The sequence below is a fragment of the Macrobrachium nipponense genome, chromosome 42 (assembly GCF_015104395.2).
Source record: "Macrobrachium nipponense isolate FS-2020 chromosome 42, ASM1510439v2, whole genome shotgun sequence".
Classification (NCBI taxonomy): domain Eukaryota; kingdom Metazoa; phylum Arthropoda; class Malacostraca; order Decapoda; family Palaemonidae; genus Macrobrachium; species Macrobrachium nipponense.
This window is the reverse complement of record NC_061103.1, coordinates 1,079,534-1,101,474: the sequence shown is the minus strand read 5'-3', so window position 1 is coordinate 1,101,474 and position 21,941 is coordinate 1,079,534. Positions and strand designations below refer to the sequence as shown.

The window sequence follows — 21,941 nt, the reverse complement described above, 5'->3', positions numbered from 1 at the left end:
CCCTCTTCCGAATACAGCGAATCCGCTTCCATACTCACGTCCATACCCCTGACTACGCTCTTCTTACCCTTCTTCTTTCTACTTACCTGTTTCCACTCACCGCTATCCAAATCACTCTCAGCCCTTTCCCCAATGTATTCTGTCCTAATCTCATCCTGTCCGTCACCCTTACTAACCTTCTTTCCCTTAGTCTTCTTTTCCTCAGCCACTTTCTTATTCTTGTCTTCAGGTTTATCCTTACCCTGTGTCTTCCCCTTACCTATCACAACCGAATCACCTTCTTCACTCGTACACTCATCCACTCGCTCTTTCGCTTCCTTTACCACTCCTGGCCCGTCACAAGACCCAGTAGGCCTACCTCCTACAGCTCCCTCTCCAACGAATCCCTTCATCATTTCCTGCATCATCTCTTGCACTGCATTCATCATTACCCCGAATTTTTTGTCCATTTTCTCAACCATTCTCTCTTCCGCTCCTTTCACCTCTTCTTTCATTTCCACTTTCGCACTTCTTATCATTCCTCTCATTTCCTCTAACTCGCTCTTCAGCTCCTCACACTCTACCCTCAACCTCTCATTCTCCACTTCCAACCTTCCCTTAGCTTCCCTCGCCAACCTTAGCTCCTCCTTCAGCCTCTCTATCTCCTTCAACCCTTCCATCCTCACTTTCTCCACCAATCACACAACTCACTACCCCAATTGCCCTGCAGCTGCCGCACCAACAGCCCCTGTTCGGGCGCCAAAAAATAATGTGGCGGGATCACAAGCTTGAAAAAACAAGCGGACAAAACCCTCCCCACATTAACCTAATCACTCCAGCTACCCAACCCACCCCAGTCACACTTTCTTCTTTACACAACAAAATACAGCAGGACAATTGACAAAAAAAAAAAAAAAAAAAAAAAACATGTACTTACCAATCAATCCAGTCACTACCGGCTATCCTGTGCTGTCCGCTGGTTGAGGTCACAGAAATACAAACAACAACACAAAAAATCACAACCCACAACCCAATAACACAACGACCAAGGACCTTTTAAGGAATAACAACCCGAATCTCACAACCCGACAACCAAAGAACAACAACAACCAACAACAACAAAAAGGCACACAACAACCCCAACAAACCACAACACACAACGACAACAACACAACCACCAGGACCACAACAACAACAACAACACACACAACAACAAGGAACACAACCACAACCTCACACATAACAAAAACTCAGCAATACAACAAAAGACCAACGCACAAACAATGAACAACAACAAAAAACCAACAACACAAAAAGGCAACACAAACACCCACTAAGAACTTCAAGAAATCACAACAGCCCCCAGCAACAACAACAACCCTCAACAACTCACAACCACACCAAGAAACCACAACAGCTCCCAACAACAACCCTCAACCATAACAACTCACAATAACCCAACAAAACAAACTCACAAGCGCAACAATCCAACAACACAGCTCTAAATCAACTAACATCAAACTTAAGAATAACCAACAATAAAATCAACAACACACAACTCAAAACGAATTTCACCGCCTTCACTAGATCGCTGCCGATACCACCGACTATCACCAGTTCTGACTAAAGACTGACTGAAAACTCTCACTCAAAACACAGAACTCTAACAATCAACAGAACCAGCAGACAGCCCAGAACCTACCAACAACCAATTCAGTCATTAACCATCCATACAGCAATTACTGTCTCTCTCTCTCTCTCTCTCGTCTCTCTCTCTCTCTCTCCTCTCTCTCTCACACACACACACACACACAGACGTTGTCAAATGGAACTTCATAACTCCTCCATAATGGACTCCTAAGGAGGCAGGATGCCAACAACCCGGAACCCCACACTATAAATACCACCCAGTCGAATTGGAGGACTGTGATAAAGCAAAAAAAAAAAAAAAAAAAAAAAAAAGAAAAAAAAAAGGAAAAAAAAATAATAATAAGTATTATCACAAAGAGAGTTTATGAACTACAAAACTACAGCAGAGCACGATCTACATTTCCTGGATTCTCAACGAATAGAAGATATCAAGCCACTTTGTCATAGATGATGTCGAAAACAGAATTGTAAACAAAATCTTTACGTTTTTTGTTACTTACAAATTCAGGAGAAATGACGGCTAAGGAACGTAATCAGAAATTACGAGAGAGAGAGAGAGAGAGAGAGAGAGAGAGAGAGAGAGAGAGAGATATTCAGTGTTATGTCTGACTGTAGTATATTCTCTCAAACGTAAATCCTTTTACACACAGATAGCGAGTATGTACTATATATATATATATATATATATATATATATATATATATATATATATATATATATATATATATAGAGAGAGAGAGAGAGAGAGAGAGAGAGAGAGAGAGAGAGAGAGAGAGAAGCTAATCTTTATAGTTATCCAAATACTCAAAGTACAGTTTTCTATATTAAATTATTTCTGGTTGGATAGAAAACGTTAAAAATAGTTAAATGGTAATCTATGGTAATCTCGTATACCTTGCTTGTAAATTTCAAAAATCAAATAAAATCACTATAAAAATAAAGATATTTATATTATAATATGACGAAAGGCGCTGTTAGTAATACAAAGAATATTTATGCTTCAAATTAATACTAAATAAAGGGTAGAAAGTGCCAGATTTTTTTTGTCATATAATATTTTCTCAAGATTGTACGCTACAGACATCTATTGAGTGCTATGACAATCTTCGGATCAAGTTTGGTTGTTTGAAGACGAAACTATTACATATTGTTTCAGCAAGACCACGAATAATCCCTGGACCGATATATATGATAAACAGTATAAAGTAAGTAATTTATATATCTCTAAAATTTAACCTTAATAAGGGAACGTTTTGAATAACGTAAAATGTTTTCAAGAAAGTGACAAAGTTTGTTCTGGTAACAAACTATGGCTGCTCTTTGTCCGGAAAGGAAGCAGGACTTTCAAAATTAATGGAGGCTTTAGCATGCAATTAAAGGCAAAGGACGACGTAGTCTTTACGAGAATAAATTAATTAAAGGCGTTGATTGATTCCCGTGAGGAATACTTTGTCATTTTCGATCAAAAAATGCGTAAATATTTTTAAAAAAGGCTGAAAAACCTCTCGTTTAAAGTCTTAAAAGTTGGTATTCATGAGATATCAAGGACTATTTATATCAAACATCTTGAATCATTTAAATTTTATTTTAATGGAAATACTGCTATTTTAGTGATATATTCAATCAAAACAATTGTTTCTGGTTAAAAGTACGTTTCAAGTTTGCTAAAATTCCTGAAAATTAGAAAATTGAGGTTGAAATAAGTCGGGATTTGTTACTCAGAATTACCAACATTAAAATTCTAGGATACGACAGGAAATCGAGGCGCAGCCCTGGGAATATGAACAGTTGTAATGGAATGATATATATTGCAAACGGATGCAATTTCCATCAATTTGTATATGAATTACATCCAAGTTTTCCCTGCACACAAGCTGAAAATACATTTGCAGTTGGTAAACCTGTTTCCCATATCAGTATAACTATAATTTTAAGTATTTCCTGACATATTTATTACTATTTTTCTCTATATGATATTGACAGAGGATATTCTAACTTCATTACAGACATAAGAGATAATTTAATCTTTATTATCTTCGAGAAATTCGAGGGACAAATAATTGCTCTTTTAAGTTATCAGTTTTACAAAAATCTCGTATATGCAGACCACTACCCTCAAGATGAAATATGTCAATGTATGGAAATTTATGCTCTAATGAAAAGCGTCATCGAATTATTTATTAGAACGTACCCAGTGATTGTATTTTGTAATAATTTAGTCAGAAGAAGACTTACAAAGAATCGCAGCGCTGACACCCTGTAAGTAATCTGTAACCCTGTAGTTGGCCATACAAACCCTCGAAAAAATTAAAAGTGCGAACCGAAAGAAATATATAATTTATGTAAGGTTTTGCCGAGATTAAAGCTCCGAATAATGATATGTGTAAGGGTTACATTTTAACATACATATATAATCCATATATGTAAATAAGCCCATGACCAAGGGGTCACTGGCGAGAACAAGGAGTGTGATAAGGAAAGATAAAGAATGCAAGCTAGACGCTGCCGCATTGTATCTGTGACGCCCTGGTTTGCATTTACCTGTGGTAATCAAAAGCATTGTCTTGTAAAACAGGTCACAGTGCCTTCGCCTGAGAACATGGTGACCTATAACCCACAGAGACAACTACGTGACTTCCTAGTCACATGTTCATCATCTGTATGTTATGTATGCTGAGCTAAGCTTTGCTCTCCTATCTTTTGTAAATGCATTGTAACTTAGAACTCTACTTCCCTCATCGAGACAAGTTCTCTGAACCACTTCTTCCTCTACTCAAGAGATGTAGTTTCAAAAATATATGTTAAGTTTGACAACCATGCGTTTGAACGTCTTCACCTTTATACTCAAAGAAGATACTAACGAAACTTAGAAACTCTCTCCGCAATCGATGTCACTCCGACAAGAATGGGAAATATACAAACAGATACTTGCGTATAACATCGCATGTTACATAGGCGTATCCCGTATATACTGGTGGCAGCTCGACGGCTCTATGTCAACTGAAGCTTAACGAATCATAGAAGATGTAACATATCAGAAGTCAACTGAGGAAAGAAGATCTTCAAGCAACTTAGAGGTAACACATGCATCCTACAAACAGTAAGAAATGTCCTTCATCTCATGAGATGCATTCAAGAGGATGTATAATCGTTTAGCGAACGTCTTCCATTACATATCTTCAAGAAACAAACCGGATGTGTCTGCAGCATTGGATCTTCATGGACCAAGCAATGGGAAACGAATCATTCAACAAACAAACAACGCATGATCAGAAGGCGGAGCGGGATGGGAAAAAGCGAGGCCGTGACGTCATCAAAACACTACGATCTTCCTCTTATATACCGCAGCTAAGTACAATTCTTTATTCATTTTGGTGTGTGACTTTGAGTGTTCTCCATACACAAGATCAATCATCCATTATTCCTGGGGGTGAGTTATACGTTATTCTTAATCTTCCTTTCTTGCAGGAATCTATCTTCAACTGCGGATTCTCGCCCTGCAGCCCTTTTTTTATCTTTGTTGCTACTTTTTTTTCTTTCAGAAGTTCTCCGGAAATATCTTTATCATATTATCTGCTTTTAAACTTATAATTTTTGGGGACTCTATTATTATCTGTAACACATTTTTCTTATCTCATATTGCATATGCGTTTATGAGTGGACGAGTGTATTCATATAGATATTTCGATAGGATAGCTAGGAATCGTAGTGATAAAAAACAAACAAAAGTCACGATGGCCACCACTGCACCCAGTAATCCCGCACCGAGCAACCCTCTTGTTACTTTGATCAGCGCAAGGTCTGCAATTGCTCCCTTTCAAGGCCGGGTCAACGGGTTCTTGCCTCAAAGCGTAGAATCTTGGATCTCGTCAGTAGATGCTCATTTAAAAGCAAAATGCATCACTGACCCATCCGTACAATTACAGGAAGCTAAAAGTTTCATTGACTTTGCTAAAGGAGATGCAGGTTTGTACCTGAGAAGAGTCTCTTTCCAAGAGGCGGATACATGGGATGAATTTAAAATTAGATTAAGAGCCATATATGGCAGTGAAGAAGCGTTGAATGTAGTTTTAGCTTTGAGGAACATCCTTAATCTGGCCTGTATGACTCAACTTAACGTTGTAGAGAGAGCGGCACTAATTGCTGATCGGCTGAATGAATATCAGGATAGTTTGCGTACTTCCACTTGGGTTACGGGAAGGAATATGGGCGTGAAAGATTTTATCAGGCTCACATATTTAACCTGCATAACAGTTATGTTGCCGGAAGCTTTGGTACGATGCTTTGACAAGAAGCTAGCGCCCGATAGTACAGAACTAGTCATATATAAACAAATTAAGAAACATATGTCTAAGTGCACTGATCTGGACCCCTTGCTTACTCAAGTTTTTGCAAAGAATGAAAGTAAACCACAGCAAGTAAATATAATCAATAATAACGCAGCAGGGGTAAATTGTTTCAATTGTAAGCGCACAGGGCATATGATTGGAGGCTGCCTAACGCGTTATTGTTCAATTCATAACAGCTCCAGTCATTCTTACAATCGTTGTTTCTCACGTTACCAACAACAACAGAATGCCAAAAGCACACAAAATGTTGCCAATGATAATAAGAAGAAGAATCCTCATTACTATAAAAATAAACAGGCAAACAGAAACTCGGCTCAAAATCAGAAACAAACAAATCGTGCTTCAGGAAATTCTGTTCCTGGGCCGTCTAACCAAAACTCACAGAGTCAGTCAAATTTTCCGAGTGTGCAAAGCAAAACAAATACCACGTAATTAACTCCAGCGGGGGAGAGAGTGATGTTGGGTCATTCGTATCAACATCTTTTGAATCAAATAACAAATTTAATCACCTACAAGATCTATGCGAGACCCAGAATTTTCCTATGAACCACACGACCGAATCCAAAAAACCAGTGCAGGTTCCCGTAGACTTTCACCGTATACATGCTATTATCAGTAAAGATGAATTACGTCCTACATTGCATGCCGTAAATTTAGAGCATGGGCCCTTCACACTGTTTTTTTATTCCGGTAGTCCACGTAATATCATGGATTTCCGGACTCATCACATGTTGTTTTCGAACTTTCCTATTGAAAAGTCCGGAGTACGACTTTCGGGTATTGGAAATAATGAATTAAGTGTAGCAGGAGTAACTCAAATTCAGTACAAGGTGGGCAAGCGCACGCTAGCCGATACCTTTATCGTTGTACAAAACATTGATATGTATCCAGCTGTAATTATAGGATACCCGTCTATGGGCATTCAAAACATTACCTTAGCCCCTGCCAAACACGGCGTGTATATCAAAGGAAAATTCTATAAATCTTCTAACACCTTAAAATCAGTTTTGGACAAAAAGGAGACAAACAATCAAACAGTAACGTACATTGAGGAACCAATCACTTGTCTCATGAATCATGACATTGTTCAAGCGACCCAACAGAATTCTCACACACCCGTAATAGCAGACTGCACGCAAACTCTCGAGCCGAACATACCTTCGAATATATTAGTGCATGTAAAGAAGACCTTGCCGGGGTCCGAAATGTTAATCCTTTCCGACACTATGAAAATTAACGGACTGTCCGTAACACAAGCGCTATACACTGTTGGTTCACAGCAAAAAGTTAACATTGAAGTCTGTAACCATTTGAATACCAATCTAGTGATCCACAAAAATCAACACATCGTGGATGTGGAAGTTTATAAGTATCACATTCTCACTATCGCTGAAATTAATCACGCTCAACCTGTTGTGGACGAATCCATCTTACAATCTATCAAAAGTAAAATAAATAAAGACATTCAAGAAGAGGAGATTCAGCAGAAATTTTTTGATCTTTTAACTAACTATCATGATGTGTTCTCCACTACCGAGGGATCTCTGGGAAAAACAGATGTTATTGAACACCAAATACGGCTAAAAGACAAGCATAAGGTTATTTACGTACTTTCGTACCGACTCCCTATGAAATTCCAGAATGAGATGAATGATGAAGTAGGTAAAATGTAGAAGAAGGAGTCATTTGGAAATCAAACAGCCCTTATAATTTCCCCTTAATCGTCGTACCGAAAAAATATCGAACTTGGCGTATTTGCATAGATTTTCGCCGCTTAAATGAGGAAACGATTCCCGATTGATTCCCAGTGCCATGTACTGACGATATTTTATCTTTGTTAGGACAGAACAAATATTTCACCAGTTTGGACTTACATAAAGGCTTTCACCAGATACCTTCAGAAAAGGAGAGTATCCCATACACCGCCTTCAGCACAGCCAGGGGACATTATGAATTTTCATGTATGCCTTTTGGTTTACATTGCGCCCCAATTACATTTACCAGAATGATTAATATAGTGTTCAGAGACTTGTTAGGGGATACCCTACATGCCTATATGGACGACCTTGTAATCTTTTCTAATACCTTAGAAGAACATTTACGTAAACTAGAGCTAGTGCTACAGAGACTAAGGCAACATAATTTAAGAGTGAAGATAACTAAGTGTGAGTTTTTTTAAAACAGAACTCTCTATTTAGGTTTCACGGTGTCTAGTCAAGGACTTAAGGTGGTCCACGATAAGGTGTCGGCTATCCGTAACTTTCCAACACCTACTAACGTCATGGGGATACAGCCATTTTTTGGCTGTAGTGGCTATTACCGTCGTTTCATTCGCAACTACTCCTGTTATAGCCGCTCCTCTAACTGATCTTACGAAGAAGGGCATAGATTTTATATGGTCTGAAAAGCATCAACAGGCATTCGATACCTTGAAAGAGGAATTATGCAGTTCCCGTATCTTAAAATTCCCTGACTTCAATAAGGAATTCTTTATCGCAACCGACGCCTCAGACCAAGGGGTAGGAGGGTTGGTTGGTTGGTTTTATAAAGTTTAGGTGTAACACCAAGCACTGGGGCAGCAAAGGCCATTCAGCGCTTACTGTATAACTATGAAATTATAAGACGTTATATCATATAAAGCAGGTTTATTTCTTTGAGATATTTTATTATATTTTGAAGTGGGGTATTTTCTCCCAATAGTTCTTCAAGTGGTATGTTATATATGTTGTTGGATCTTCGTTTTCTTTCGAATTTATTGCATTTAGTTAGTAGATGACGGACTGTGACCAGAGTACGACAATGGTCACAGTAAGGGGCCTGTCTTTCCTCGCCTTGCAACATCAAGTATTTGTGTGTTAAGTATGTGTGTCCTATTCTTAATCTTGTTAATATGACATCTTCCCTTCTTTGACATTGTTGTCTATTCCAAGGTTTTACAGATGGTTTAATATGCTTTAATTTATGATTCAATTCTAGCCATTCTTTTTCCCATTTTGATTGACAGTATTCATTTATTGTTGTTTTAATGTCATTGGAAGGTATTTGTATTTTTTTGATAGACTCCTTTTTTACTGCCTTTTTGGCGTCTTTATCCACCTCTTCATTACCCTTTATACCCACATGGGAAGGGACCCAACATAGTTTTATATTTATAGATTTCCGTTTTACTATTATATCTATCCACTCCCTTATTTCTTCAATTACGGGATGAGAAACTGTGTATTGTCTTAGCGCTTCTAAAGCACTGTAAGAATCCGTGTATATTACAAAGGTATCGTTTGCCTTTCCCACCATAAAGGCATGTTTTATAGCCTCTAATATAGCATTTATCTCTGCAGTGAATATCGAGCATATTTTTGGAATTTTTTCCCTTATTTTTATATTTTTTGTTACTACAGCATAGCCTACACCCTCCTTCGACTTGGAACCATCTGTATAAATACTAATATCCCGTTTATGTTTTTCCTGGTGTGACAGAAATTCACTCTTTAATTGTGCATCTGTTACATTCTTATTAAATGATTTCTCACAGATTTCTATTTTAGCATGTCTCCACGGAGGTATTTTAGGAGTGGTTATTTTTGATATGCTACTTGTTCCTAATTTTAGATGTTCTATATCAGGTTTTAATCTATTCTCCAATGGTTTAGAGGCTCTTGGTTTATTGTCATAATTATTTGTTATGTTCTTCATATATTTGGTGTTTGGATTATCATTAAGGTTATTTATTTTAGCTATATATTTTAATCCCATTTCTTCTCTTCGTACTTTCAGGGGATCTATTCCTGCTTCTACATACAGACTTTCCACGGGGGAAGTTCTGTAGGCTCCAGTGCATAGTCTAATACCCATGTTATGTATGACATCCAGTTTTGTTAATAGGGTTTTAGAAGCACTACCATATACTTGACATGCATAATCAAGTTTACTTAGACAAATAGCCTTATATACTTTTATCAGAGAGGTTCTATCAGCACCCCAGTCATTATGCGCAATTACTTTTATTATATTTAATGATTTTCTCACTTTTATCGCCAGTTGTTCAACATGTTCTTTAAATGTAAGTTTTTTATCAAGTATTAACACCGAGGAATTTAATCTCATCATAATATTCAATTATATAATTATTTATGAATAAAGTAGGAATTAATTCCTGTTTTCTTGATCTAGTAAATCTGACTGCTTTTGTTTTTTGCGGTGAAAAGGTGAAAATTTAAAACCCTTGTTATCGGCCCATTTTTTTATCCTATTTATGGCTGCTTGCAATCTGTTGGTTATGTCCAGCGCTTTTTCACCGCTACTATATATGACGAAGTCATCTACAAAAAGGGATCCTTGGACTCCTGGTGGGATCATTTCCATTATCTCATTTATTGCTATTGCAAACAACGCCACGCTTATTACACTACCTTGGGGGATTCCTTCCTCCTGGATAAATGATTCGGAGATTTCTGCCCCCACTTTGACTTTTATATATCTTTCAGATAGGAATTCCCTAATATATTCATATAAATTGCCTCCTATTCCCCATTCTATCAATTTTTTTAAAATCCCTCCCCTCCAGGTGGTATCATATGCTTTCTCTAAATCGAAAAATACTCCTATTGTTTGTTTTTTACCAACCATTGCATTTTGTATCTCTCTTGTAATCATTAAGAGGGGATCTATGGTACTTTTATTTTTCCTGAATCCAAACTGTCTGTTTGACAATAGCCGTTTATTTTCTAATACCCATATTAATCTGTTATTCACCATTTTTTCAAATATCTTACTTAGACAACTAGTAAAGGCTATTGGCCTATAGCTACTTGGTGACTCTGGGTCTTTTCCTGGTTTTAAGCCCGGTATGATTAGAGATTCTTTCCAGGTTTTAGGCATGCTGTGAGAGTGCCATAATTCATTTAAAATTTCTAATAAAAAGGTTTTGCTTTCATCTGGAAGATTTTTTATCATTTCATATCTAATGTTGTCTTCCCCCGGAGCTGTTGGATTTGCAAGTTTCAGGACATTTTCCAGTTCTTCCATGGTGAAAGGAAGATTATAGATTTCCTGATTATTAGATTTTATTGGTATTGGGATATAATTTTTGATTTTTAATTGGAATTTCTTCGTATAATTCGAGATACTAGATGTTTTGGCGAAGCATTTTCCCAATTCATTGGCTACTAGTTTGGGGTTTGAAATATACTTGTTTTCTACTTTTAATGTAGGTAATGGTTCTGGCCGATATCTACCCTGCAGTTTATTTATTTTCTTCCAGATTTCTTTGTCTTGAGTTTTAGAATTTATATTATTAATATATTTTTTCCATGAATTTCTTTTGGCTATCTTGAATATTCTTTTCTGCTTTGCTTTAACTCTCAAATATGAAATTCTATTGGCATCACATTTATGTCTCAGATATCTTCTAAAGCATGTTCTCGTAATCTTCCTTGCTGCTTTACATTCCTCATTCCACCAGGGTACCAGTGGTCTAGTCGGATTGCCTGAGGTAACTGGAATAGTTTCATTTGCTTTATCATCTATTGTTTTTACGAGATGTTCATAAGCATCTATGTGGTTTCTAAAGTCAGATAGTTTTTTGTTAATCACCGTTTTCTCTTTATATAAATTCCAATTTGCTTCCTCCATTTTCCTCTTCGGTATATATGTTATATTAGAATTATTTTTTTGCTCAATTTGTATTGGCCAGTGGTCACTCCCAAATAATTATTATTTATTTCTTTCCAACTGAAATCTGTGGCAATTTCTGGGGAACATAAAGTGATGTCTATTGTAGAGGTGCTATTATGATAAACATCAAATCTTGTTGGAGAACCATCATTTAAAATAATCAAATTTTGTTATCTATAAAATCTAGGAGAATATTTCCTCTCCTGTCAGATGATGTACTTCCCCACATGGGATGTTTGGCGTTGAAGTCACCTACTAATAAGTAAGGCTTTGGTAATTGTTCTATTAGATTTTCTAAGTCTTCCACTTGTAATTGTCTATTATTTCCAAGATGATCTATTAAGCGACTTTCTAAAGATGGTTCCATATATATTGAGCATATTGTTATTTTTTTTTCTAGGAATACTTGAACTGCACATGCCTGTATTACTGAGTTAATCCTAACAGGTTGGCATTTTATTGACGAATGCGTTATGATTGCAGTTCCTCCTTGGCTGTTGTCATTTAAAATTTGTGTTGATTTCCACACATTATAATTTATGCCAGCATTGAGAACATTGTTACCTATTTTAGTTTCCTGTAAGCAAATGATATTTGCATTACATTCTCTAATTAGGGATTTTAAGTTTTCCTTATTTGATACGTATCCTCTAATATTCCACTGTAAAATAGACATTTTAAGAAGGTTTTGGGTTTTGTTTTAGTATCTTTATTTGTTTTCCTGAACTTTGAATTTTATTAAAGTTATATAATTTTGCTGTACTTTGTTCTTCTTTTGGTGGGTGATGTATTTCTGCTATTGTTTTCTTTATTGGCTGAAGAGTCTCAGATGTTATTTTTATTAGAGGTGCATTTAAATGGCTTTTGATCTTGGGTTCTATTTCAATACTTTCATCAATTTTATCTGATGTTTTAACTTTCTCTTTTATTTGGGTTTCTCTTTTTTCATTTTTTGTTTGCAAGCAATTTTCGTTGACTTTGTCTTCTCGGTATTCATTTTTATCCATATAGATTTTGGGTCTTACTGATTGTTTAATTTGTTTTTTGGATTTGGGTGGGGTTGTTTCAAGTAGTCTTTTTTTGTCTTTTGAATTAGCTCTTGTATTTTGCTTGTCCTCCAAATTCATTTTGTCTTCATGTATTTCTGGTGTTGGTAATATATTATATAAATTTGTGTTGCTTATATGTTCTGTAGCTTCCGAGCTTGAATTTTGGGCCTTTATATTATGAGTATTCTCAGTTTGATCTATATTGTGCAATTTTGTAGGAATTTGGTTTTGCACTTCTTTATTTACTACCTTTTTATATGTGTTTTTCCTTGCTGGATCTTGTAAACCTCTTACTTTTAGTTCTATCTTAGCTTCTCTTATTGACATTCCACTTCTTTCTTGTAAGATTTTTAGTTCAGTGTTATATAAGTAATATGCGCATTCCTTTGATCTTGAGTGGTGATTCTGACCACAATTTATGCAAATTGGGTTTTCACAGTCCCATTTTGTTGTGTGGTTGTATGATCCACAACATGCACATCTTGGAGCTTCTCTACAATTTTTATTTGAATGGCCATATTTATTACATGATTTGCACTGTAGTGGTTTAGGGATATATGGTCTTATCTCTCTCGTCTGCCCTAATACTTTAATAGTTAAAGGGAGTTCGTTTCCTTCAAATTTCAATTTAGCTATTTGTATATTGATTTTTGAATTTTTCCTACTTGGGATATCATAGATGTCACAGTCTTCAATGTTTTTATATCTTTTCTTAAGAGAGTCCATCAACATATTTTTATCGATTAGTTCGTCATCATTATTTGGCAGGATTATTGTACCACAAATACTATTAAGTTTATTATGCTTGGTGACTTTTATTTTTGTGTTATCTATGTTCGTAATTTGTAAGTAGTTTTCTGATTGGGCTTTAGTAGTGGTTTCCACTATCCATGTATTTGTTTGCGTTTGACGAAATTTCATGTTTTCTGTTGGGTATCTGGTCAGTAAATAATTTTCCAATTTTAAATTTGAAATTTTGTTTTCACTTTCTATTGTCAAAAATCTTGTCCAACTGTCTTTTCCAAGGGGTAGGAGGGGTACTGCTTCAGCAATATGACAAACAGTTCTTCCCTATAGCTTTTTATTCATGTAAACTGAGACCTTCTGAAAGTAAATATGCAGTAATAGACAAGGAAGGGCTCGCTATTTTTAACTCACTAGTACATTTTAAGTTCATAATATACGGCTATCTTGTCAAGTTCTTACTGACCATAAGCCCCTCACCGACTTCTTCAAAGGCTTTAGTCACAGTCCCAAAAGAACTCGGTGGCATATGATCATTCAGGACTTTGGCGCAAGGATAGGATATCTATCTGGGAAAGCAAATATCATTGCTGATGCACTATCACGTAACCCGTGCCATCTTGTACGGAGCCATTAGCTGAACTAGTAGATATATCAACATCTGTGCCTATTGTTAAAACTGTATCTGAACAGGAAGACCCGGGTTGGAGCGCTGAACTCATACAGACTGAACAAAGAAAAGATCCGCAGTTAAAGAAAATAATAGATGCTTTGAACGGCAATCCTAAAGAAGAGGAATATGTGAAGTATACGCAGCAGAATTATATAATCAAGGATAACATTCTGTGTAGGTCCGTGACAAGGAAAACCCGAAACACCCCACAGGTGACTAAGGACCAGGTAGTGGTACCAATCTCGCTTATACCAACCATCTTAAACTGGTTGCATTCCAATCCATTACATGGTCATCCAGGGTTCTCTATCATGTCAAAGAAAGCTAAATCACTATTTTATTGGCCTACGATGCTTACAGATATAAAAAAACACATAGCTAATTGTCACGTTTGTCATGAAAACAAAGGGCACACTAAGACACCTGTCAGTTTGGGGACCTATCCCATGCCCAACCAACCCTTTGAAAGAGTACACTTTTATTTATTAACAGGGTTTTACGAGTCTGACCGAGGAAATAAGCACCTCTTAGTGTTAATAGATGCCTTGACTCGATATACAGAATTGATAGCACTAAAAACTAAAACCGCGATTGAATGCACTATGAAATTTTACGAGTGCTGCATCTGTAAACACAGAATTCCACATATGATAATCTCTGACTCGGATGGAGAATTCAATAATCATTTCCTGAACTCGTTGTGTGAATTCCTTTGCATTAAGAAAATCAATACCATGATTTATCACCCAGAGTCGAATGGATTAGTTGAGAGGGTAAATAGGAAGGTGTTAAACGTATTACGAGTTACACTCAGGGGAATGGATCCCAACTGGGATATTGCCATACCTGCAGTCCTAAGCACACTTAGTCATTCATATCATGTATCTATCAAAATGTCGCCGCACGAAGCACTGTACGGTACCCCAGCTAGAACACCTTTCCATGTATTTACGCCTACAACCAATTTATCCAATCCCCTAAGGGATGTTATGGAAACAAGTGTAAGCCGATATAATATACTTCGTAAGAATTTAGAAGAATCACAAATCATAATGAAAAGAAATCATGATAAAATCGCTAAGCCAACTAAATCATATGCGGTAGGCAATCAAATACATGTCCAAGTATATGTACGAAAGGGTTTGAACTACAAGCTAACACCTAAGTTTGAAGGCCCGTTTAGCATTTTAGAAATATTAACGGCCAACCGACTAAAAGTTCAAAACATATCCAAACCTACTGATGTGAGGACCATACCAATGGCCCACGTTCGCAGTTAAGGGAAAGAGGGTAGAAAGAAAGAAAAAAAAGAAAAGAGAAGAAATTATGTATGGTTATATATATGAAACATACCTAATAAAAATTATATATGAAACTTGCATGATAAAGTATGTATCTATATCATTTGTATGAATATATTTTTTATCTGTTTGTATAAAAGTAGTTAATTCAAAGACGAGTAATTACATATATCTCACTAATTGCAGGTTTCCAACATGAAGCTTATATTGTTTGGAGTGGTACTGTTTATTCGGACATGCATGTCATATGGGAGGAGTGCTAAAACAAAAAATATACATTTTACACATGGCTCTATAATCGAAAGAACAAAAGATATTTTTATCACAGCAAGCAATATAGTTCTAGAAGTTGATTTACGAGCGGTTTTCCTGCCAGAAGATGATGTCATTAACCTAAAGAGCGACTTATCGCGGTTTGCTGAATCATTGAATCAATTACATGATCGTCATTTTCCTTTTAATCCAGAGATTCTGCTAGCTCAAACTCTAAGTGTGGCAGAAATGTTATCATACGACTTGCAAAACAAAACTGCTTAGGCAGAATGTCTGGCTCGTGACCTTCTCATGTGGACCGTGAGACACAGTAGCCTAGAAAGATGTAACCCGTTTATATTTGCGGCGCTCAACATCTTCGGATCTGTTGCAAATTTAGGTTTGGGAATCTCAGATTGTCTTAAAATTAACGATCAGAATAAGAAAATTGAATTTTTGCAGCATGAAAATAAATTAGTTTTTTCCGAACTCCGTAAGCAATTATCATCAATCAATCAACTTATGACATTGGTGAACGAACATTCCAGTAATATCAATCAGATGATGGAAGTGCAACACCTGCTGGCAACATTAGCATATTACAGTTCTAAAGTAGACCATATCCGTACAAAAATTTCACATTTTATCGAGAAATCAAAAGACTATGTGGAAGCTATCACGCTAGCTACAAAGGGTGTTCTCTCACCACATCTTTTAACTTTAGAGAACGGACGAGAGAAACTTGGTTATATCCCTTTGTTAGATACACATAAGATAGAATTTTATTATAGCTTAATATCAGTAAGTGTTGAGAATTACAGGATCATGATTAACATTCCTTTTAATTCTTCTGATGCCTATCAATCTTACAAAATTGCACCGTTCCCTACTTTCATGACAAATAACTCATCACCAGTAATATCTAATCTGACGGGATACGTTTTGATTTCCCCTAATAAGGAAACATTTACGGTTATCAGAGACCTGGATAGGCTCACTCACTGTGCAGAGACCATGGGTAATAAAGTTTGTACAGCTGACTCCTTTGAATTCCACAATATATCAGGGGATTCATGTGAGTTAGGTCTAGTGCTAAACGGCTCTCTCTCTCATACGCGTGAAAGATGTCTAAAACAACTTTACCCTTTTGACAAGTATAAGTTCGCTTACAGGCTGAATAACGGATCGAGGATACGATACGACAGAGCAGGGTTTCATGTCACTTGCCCGGACGGATCAACGGCCTCTTCACGGATGTTCGTCGCTGTGGACGGCTGCAGTGGAGTGACGCCCAACTACACGGTCCGTGGAGTAAGCACCATCATAAGGGAATGAGCTTACTTCACAAATTTTTCTTGGTCGAGTACCATCATCCCAGCTTTACCCCTTCCATACAACGCAAAAGTAGCTTATCAACTATCAAAACTTTCGGGTTTGGACCACACTTCAAGGGCTTACCATGTCAACGAGGATCTACGGTTCTACACACTGCTGGCTGTTACATGCGTGTTGGTGGTGGTTCTGGTCACCGCTAACGTATTTGCTTGGCGTAGGTTGAGGAAAACAAGAATGGATCATCAACAGAACGTCGTACCCCGCCCTGACACTTTCCCATTAGCCCTTAAGGCATTTGATTTTAGAGCCACTTGAAACTGGCCAATTCATTTGACTCAGGTGGAAGTTGTTTGGAATTGTTTTGTGTAGAAAGTGGTTTGGACGCTGGCTAAATGTGCAACAGGAGCCTCTGTGACATTGCACTCCATATGTATAGTATGAGAAGCTTATTTATCATTTTATCATTCATATATCTGGTAGCGCACCTATATAATCAATTGAAGTTTTACATTGAATCAATATGTCTGTGTGTGTACGCACCAGGAATCTTGTAATGTGTACACTTATCTGAATCTATTTGAATCAGTATATATATATATATTATATATATATATTATATATATATATATTATATATATATATATATATTTATTAGGTAGCAACTATTATTAATCAGTACCTAATATCTTACTTGAATCAGTATATGCTAATTAGGTAGCAACTATTCTTAATTCAGTTACCTATTATCTTACTTGAATCCGTATAAGCTAATCAGGTAGCACCTATTCTTATTCAGTTACCTTTTATCTTATCACATTTTTTGGTACCACTTGTTTTTTTTAGAATGTAATTCTTGTGTCATGTAAACATCAGTCGTACAGTAGTACTTCTGTTGAATATATATCTTCATGACTTGCAGTATATAACTATAATTATGTATGACATGTTATCTTTAATATTGGTATGATATCATATGCATTTATCCTGTATATGGATTTGTATCTTCCATGTATTTTTTCTTTTACTTATGAGTATTCCTATATGATATAGATATATATCTATATATATTATATATATATACTATATATATATATTATATATATATATCCACAATAATGTCTGTATCACACTCCTATAAGTCAAACTTAAATGTTCAGTGTTTGGTTTTGTAGCCGACCGAACATAATGTAATAGTCACATTTTTAAAAGTGGAAATATATATTTCACCTAAATAAAAATACCTTGACCCAAGGGGTCACTGTTGAGATGGCAAGGAGTGTGATAACGACATAAATGAGGGGAATGCAAGCTAGCTGTGACGTGTTGTCTTTGCATCGCCCTGGTTTGCATTTGCCTGTGATAACCATGTCAACCAGGTCACAATCCTTTCGCCTGAGAACATGGTGACCTATAACCCATGCAGACGCTACGTGACTTTCTCTCATATGTTCGTCTGTATGTCTGTGTTTTGATGAGCCGCTTTGCTCTGCTATGATTTTGTGATGCCTTTTGTAACTCAGAACTCTACCTCCACTCAGCAAGTTCTCTTAACTGCCTTCTTGCCTCTACTCCAGAGATGTAGTTTTCACAAATATACTTGTTGAAGTTATCATCATGAGTTTGAACGTCTTCGCCTTTATACCCAAAGGAGATACTACTTCGACTTTATCGTCGCAGTAGACGACACTCAGAAGAAGATGGGAAGTAAACCAACGGATACTTGCGTATAACATCGCAGGTCATAATAACTTCACAGGGTGCCTCATTGTACAAGGCACAGCTCAATACATACACATCCCACACATGTCCAATCTGTTCACATGTTCCAGCTGGTGTCGAATGTATGGCATGTATTGGTGTAGTCTCCAAATGTTTTTGAGGTCCCTGAGGAAAGCATTTGTACAATGATGGCTCCATCTAAGATCAAAGTTGTAACTTCTGGGCTTCCTTCAGGTAGTTGGGTCATAGATTCAAGCTCATGAAGACGATCTGCCTTGTTCCCTGACCTCATGTCACCATCCTTGGAAAGTGATGGGGGTCATGGCTGATTTTCGTGCTTGAAGAAATCCTCAAGGTTGCCTTCTCTAGACTGGCATGCAATGTACAGTCTTGAAAATAAAAAGCAATCTTCTTTCATTGTTGCCATCTGTGACTTTTCTTTAGATTGACAGTTCTTCTTTGAGAACAAAGGGAATTTATTCTTCTTGATTGGCTCCTTGATTGACTTGGTTCTATCCAGGAACCTTTCCTTGATAAATAAATCATGTTGCTCCTTGCCCACCTTGTACACAGATTCCAGTGTTCTGTACATCAGAGTTCATAATGACCTTTGTGTTCAAAGTTAGGAGATCCCCACTGTCTTCTTTGAATGGGTTTCCCATGTCTTCTGTGACATCGACAAGGGCTGTCACTTCTTTGGAAAAGGTCATCTGAGTAGCCGGGGTTTTTTGCTTCATTTGGTCGCTTTAGTGAAAAATCCATCAATGGTTTAACTCTTCGAACCCTCGCGGTCATCCTTGATATCTCTGGGCCTGCGACCATCCAGCGCTGTAGGGCATTTGGATTGTCAGTCAGTCCAACTGCTCCTCCTTCACCTGTCACCAAGGCATTGACTTGCTCATGGGCCTGATCAAGAGCCATTGCAGAAAATGGACGTCCAGTCTTGCATGCCACAAACCCTCCTACAGTGAATTCTTGGTAGACGGAAGGATGCTTTCAGAGAGGGAGGCACATATCCCCCCCCCCCCCCCCTTATATGGACTGATAGCCACCTCGCATAGTTGATATGGTCAAGGCTGAATACCCATGGAATAAACTGAGCAAGTGATTCTATGTAGCCTTGGAAATTACCTTTCCTGATGGATGCAATAATCTCAAAGATGCACAGCTCAATTCAAGAACAAGCTCCCAGTATTGAAATTGGGGCTGATCTGCTTACATCTTGTAATTCCAAGTTGTAAACCTCATGGGCTCTTCTCCTTCAGATAGAGATTCTATGTCTTGTCCATAAGCATTGTGCTTCAGGAGGAAGAGAGCAGCAGCTGCCACTTGATGGACATGTCTTGTTCTGGTTACATGTGAGGCCTTTAGCAAAGAATCAGCTACACCACTAGCATTGCAGATGGCTGTAGTCCATCTGCTGCCATCTAACCAGTCACCAACAATCTTGAAGGCAGCACTCTCATGATGAATAAGCATCTGACAAAAAAGGCTGCCATACTGAAAATTGACTAATATGGCTGCCATATGATGCTAGTGACATGTCCACTGTTTCTGGCAACCTCAAAACTGTACATTTTGACACCAAGATTGTGATTCTATGATGAAGAATGCCAAGGTTATACGCATTTATAAAAAATGGCGGCCATTTTGGAAAAATGTCTATAACAGCCATCAGAGGTGGTTGCTGAAGGGGATCCACATCCAGAATTAATCAGTAGAGCCTAAAGGACCAGTGTGCCAGGTTTCATGCTTTTAACCCAAAGTGCACGATTTTTTGCTTAACCGCCCACTACCACCCACCCACCTACAAAAATAAACCGCCCTCCTACTACTAGATTACTTTCGCCCAAAATGTCTGCTCAAGTGATTATATGAACGTCACTAAAACACTACATACTTCTTGAAAAAGTCACAGAGCTTGTCAATCTATCTGTTACTGAAGTTTAAAAAAATGAATATTCATTTAGATATGACAAAACAAGTGTTGTTCCCTCTAATTGTCATATATATGTACATCTATATATATAATATATATATATATATAATATATATATTCTATATATATATATACACGTATATATAAAACGAGGAGGCCTGACAGGAATAAGAAGTCTTGGCCTAATGAATGCACAATGGAACCACATTCCCTTCGGAACATCATTCCTGAGGGCACTAATGGAACCAGGAGTAAGGATAAGGTCCTTCTAGGCCTAGAAGACAGGAACGCTGGGACTGTATCATTAGCAGACTCTATATCTGGTATATTTGGTAAGGTTTTAAATCTGGACTTTTGTTACATCATCCACACTTAAGTGTTATAAGAAGACTTTGTTATTTGCGACAACGAACGTAGTTTGAATTTTGATTTAAACAGAGAGAAATTCTCTCTCTCTCTCTCTCTCTTCCCAAACGGAAACAATGGAATAATATATTGAAAGCAACTGATGTGAGTGGAGAACACTTTGAACTTTTAGTACTACAACATTTAACGAAAGAGTGGTGAGTCATTGCAAATTCAACCCAGGGGGGCGTTGCAATTGCAACTGGCCAAATTCAACCAACTTTGGGCAACAGACCAAGAGGGAATTTCAACGCATAATCAAGGAAGTGAATATTTGCGAATAACAACAATTAATAGATATTGAGCTCAAATATACAAAGCTGGTCCTCCGCTGAACAGCAGTTAGTCAGAAACGACTGGAAACGACCAATAACGACCACAATGAATTGAATAATCAGTAGACTAAGGACGGAAGGAAGGAAGGAAAGCAATAATCCAAGACTATAAATGAAATGATACGTCAGTGGATGTCCACGATTCAAGACTCATCAAAAGAGTGGCGGGCAATTTCTCCTCCCCCATTTCCTCCTCCCCCTCCTACCTCCTAATCGGAGACCCTAACGGGACCCTGGCAGAGATATCATCCCTCCCCCCCCCCCCCCCACCCCCTCTACCCCCCCCCAACCCCCTCTCATTTACGTCTCCTCAAGACAACGTCCGAAAGAGAGAGAGAGAGATAGAGAAGGCCAACAGGCATTTTAGTAACTATTATAGGTCTAAAATTAACTGCTACGTTTCCAGTTATGCAGTCTGTGACATTCATTCATTTACACATTTAAAAAGGAAACGATGAAGTGACTTTCAAGTATTACTTGTGGTAATAACGACTAGATGTAGGATATCGGCACAAACACACACACACACACACAGAGC

The 21,941-nt window shown here is 37.3% G+C and overlaps 1 protein-coding gene across 1 annotated transcript in view; it reads left to right on the top strand.

Moving 5' to 3' along the window:
• The first annotated feature begins 5,363 nt into the window (after positions 1-5,363).
• Positions 5,364-21,941, top strand: part of LOC135213232 (PRKCA-binding protein-like) — a 41,494-nt gene continuing 24,916 nt past the window's right edge. Inside the window, exon 1 of the mRNA XM_064247210.1 lies at positions 5,364-5,937. Coding sequence (XP_064103280.1) covers positions 5,364-5,937 — 574 coding nt within the window. The remainder of the gene's footprint in view (positions 5,938-21,941) is intronic.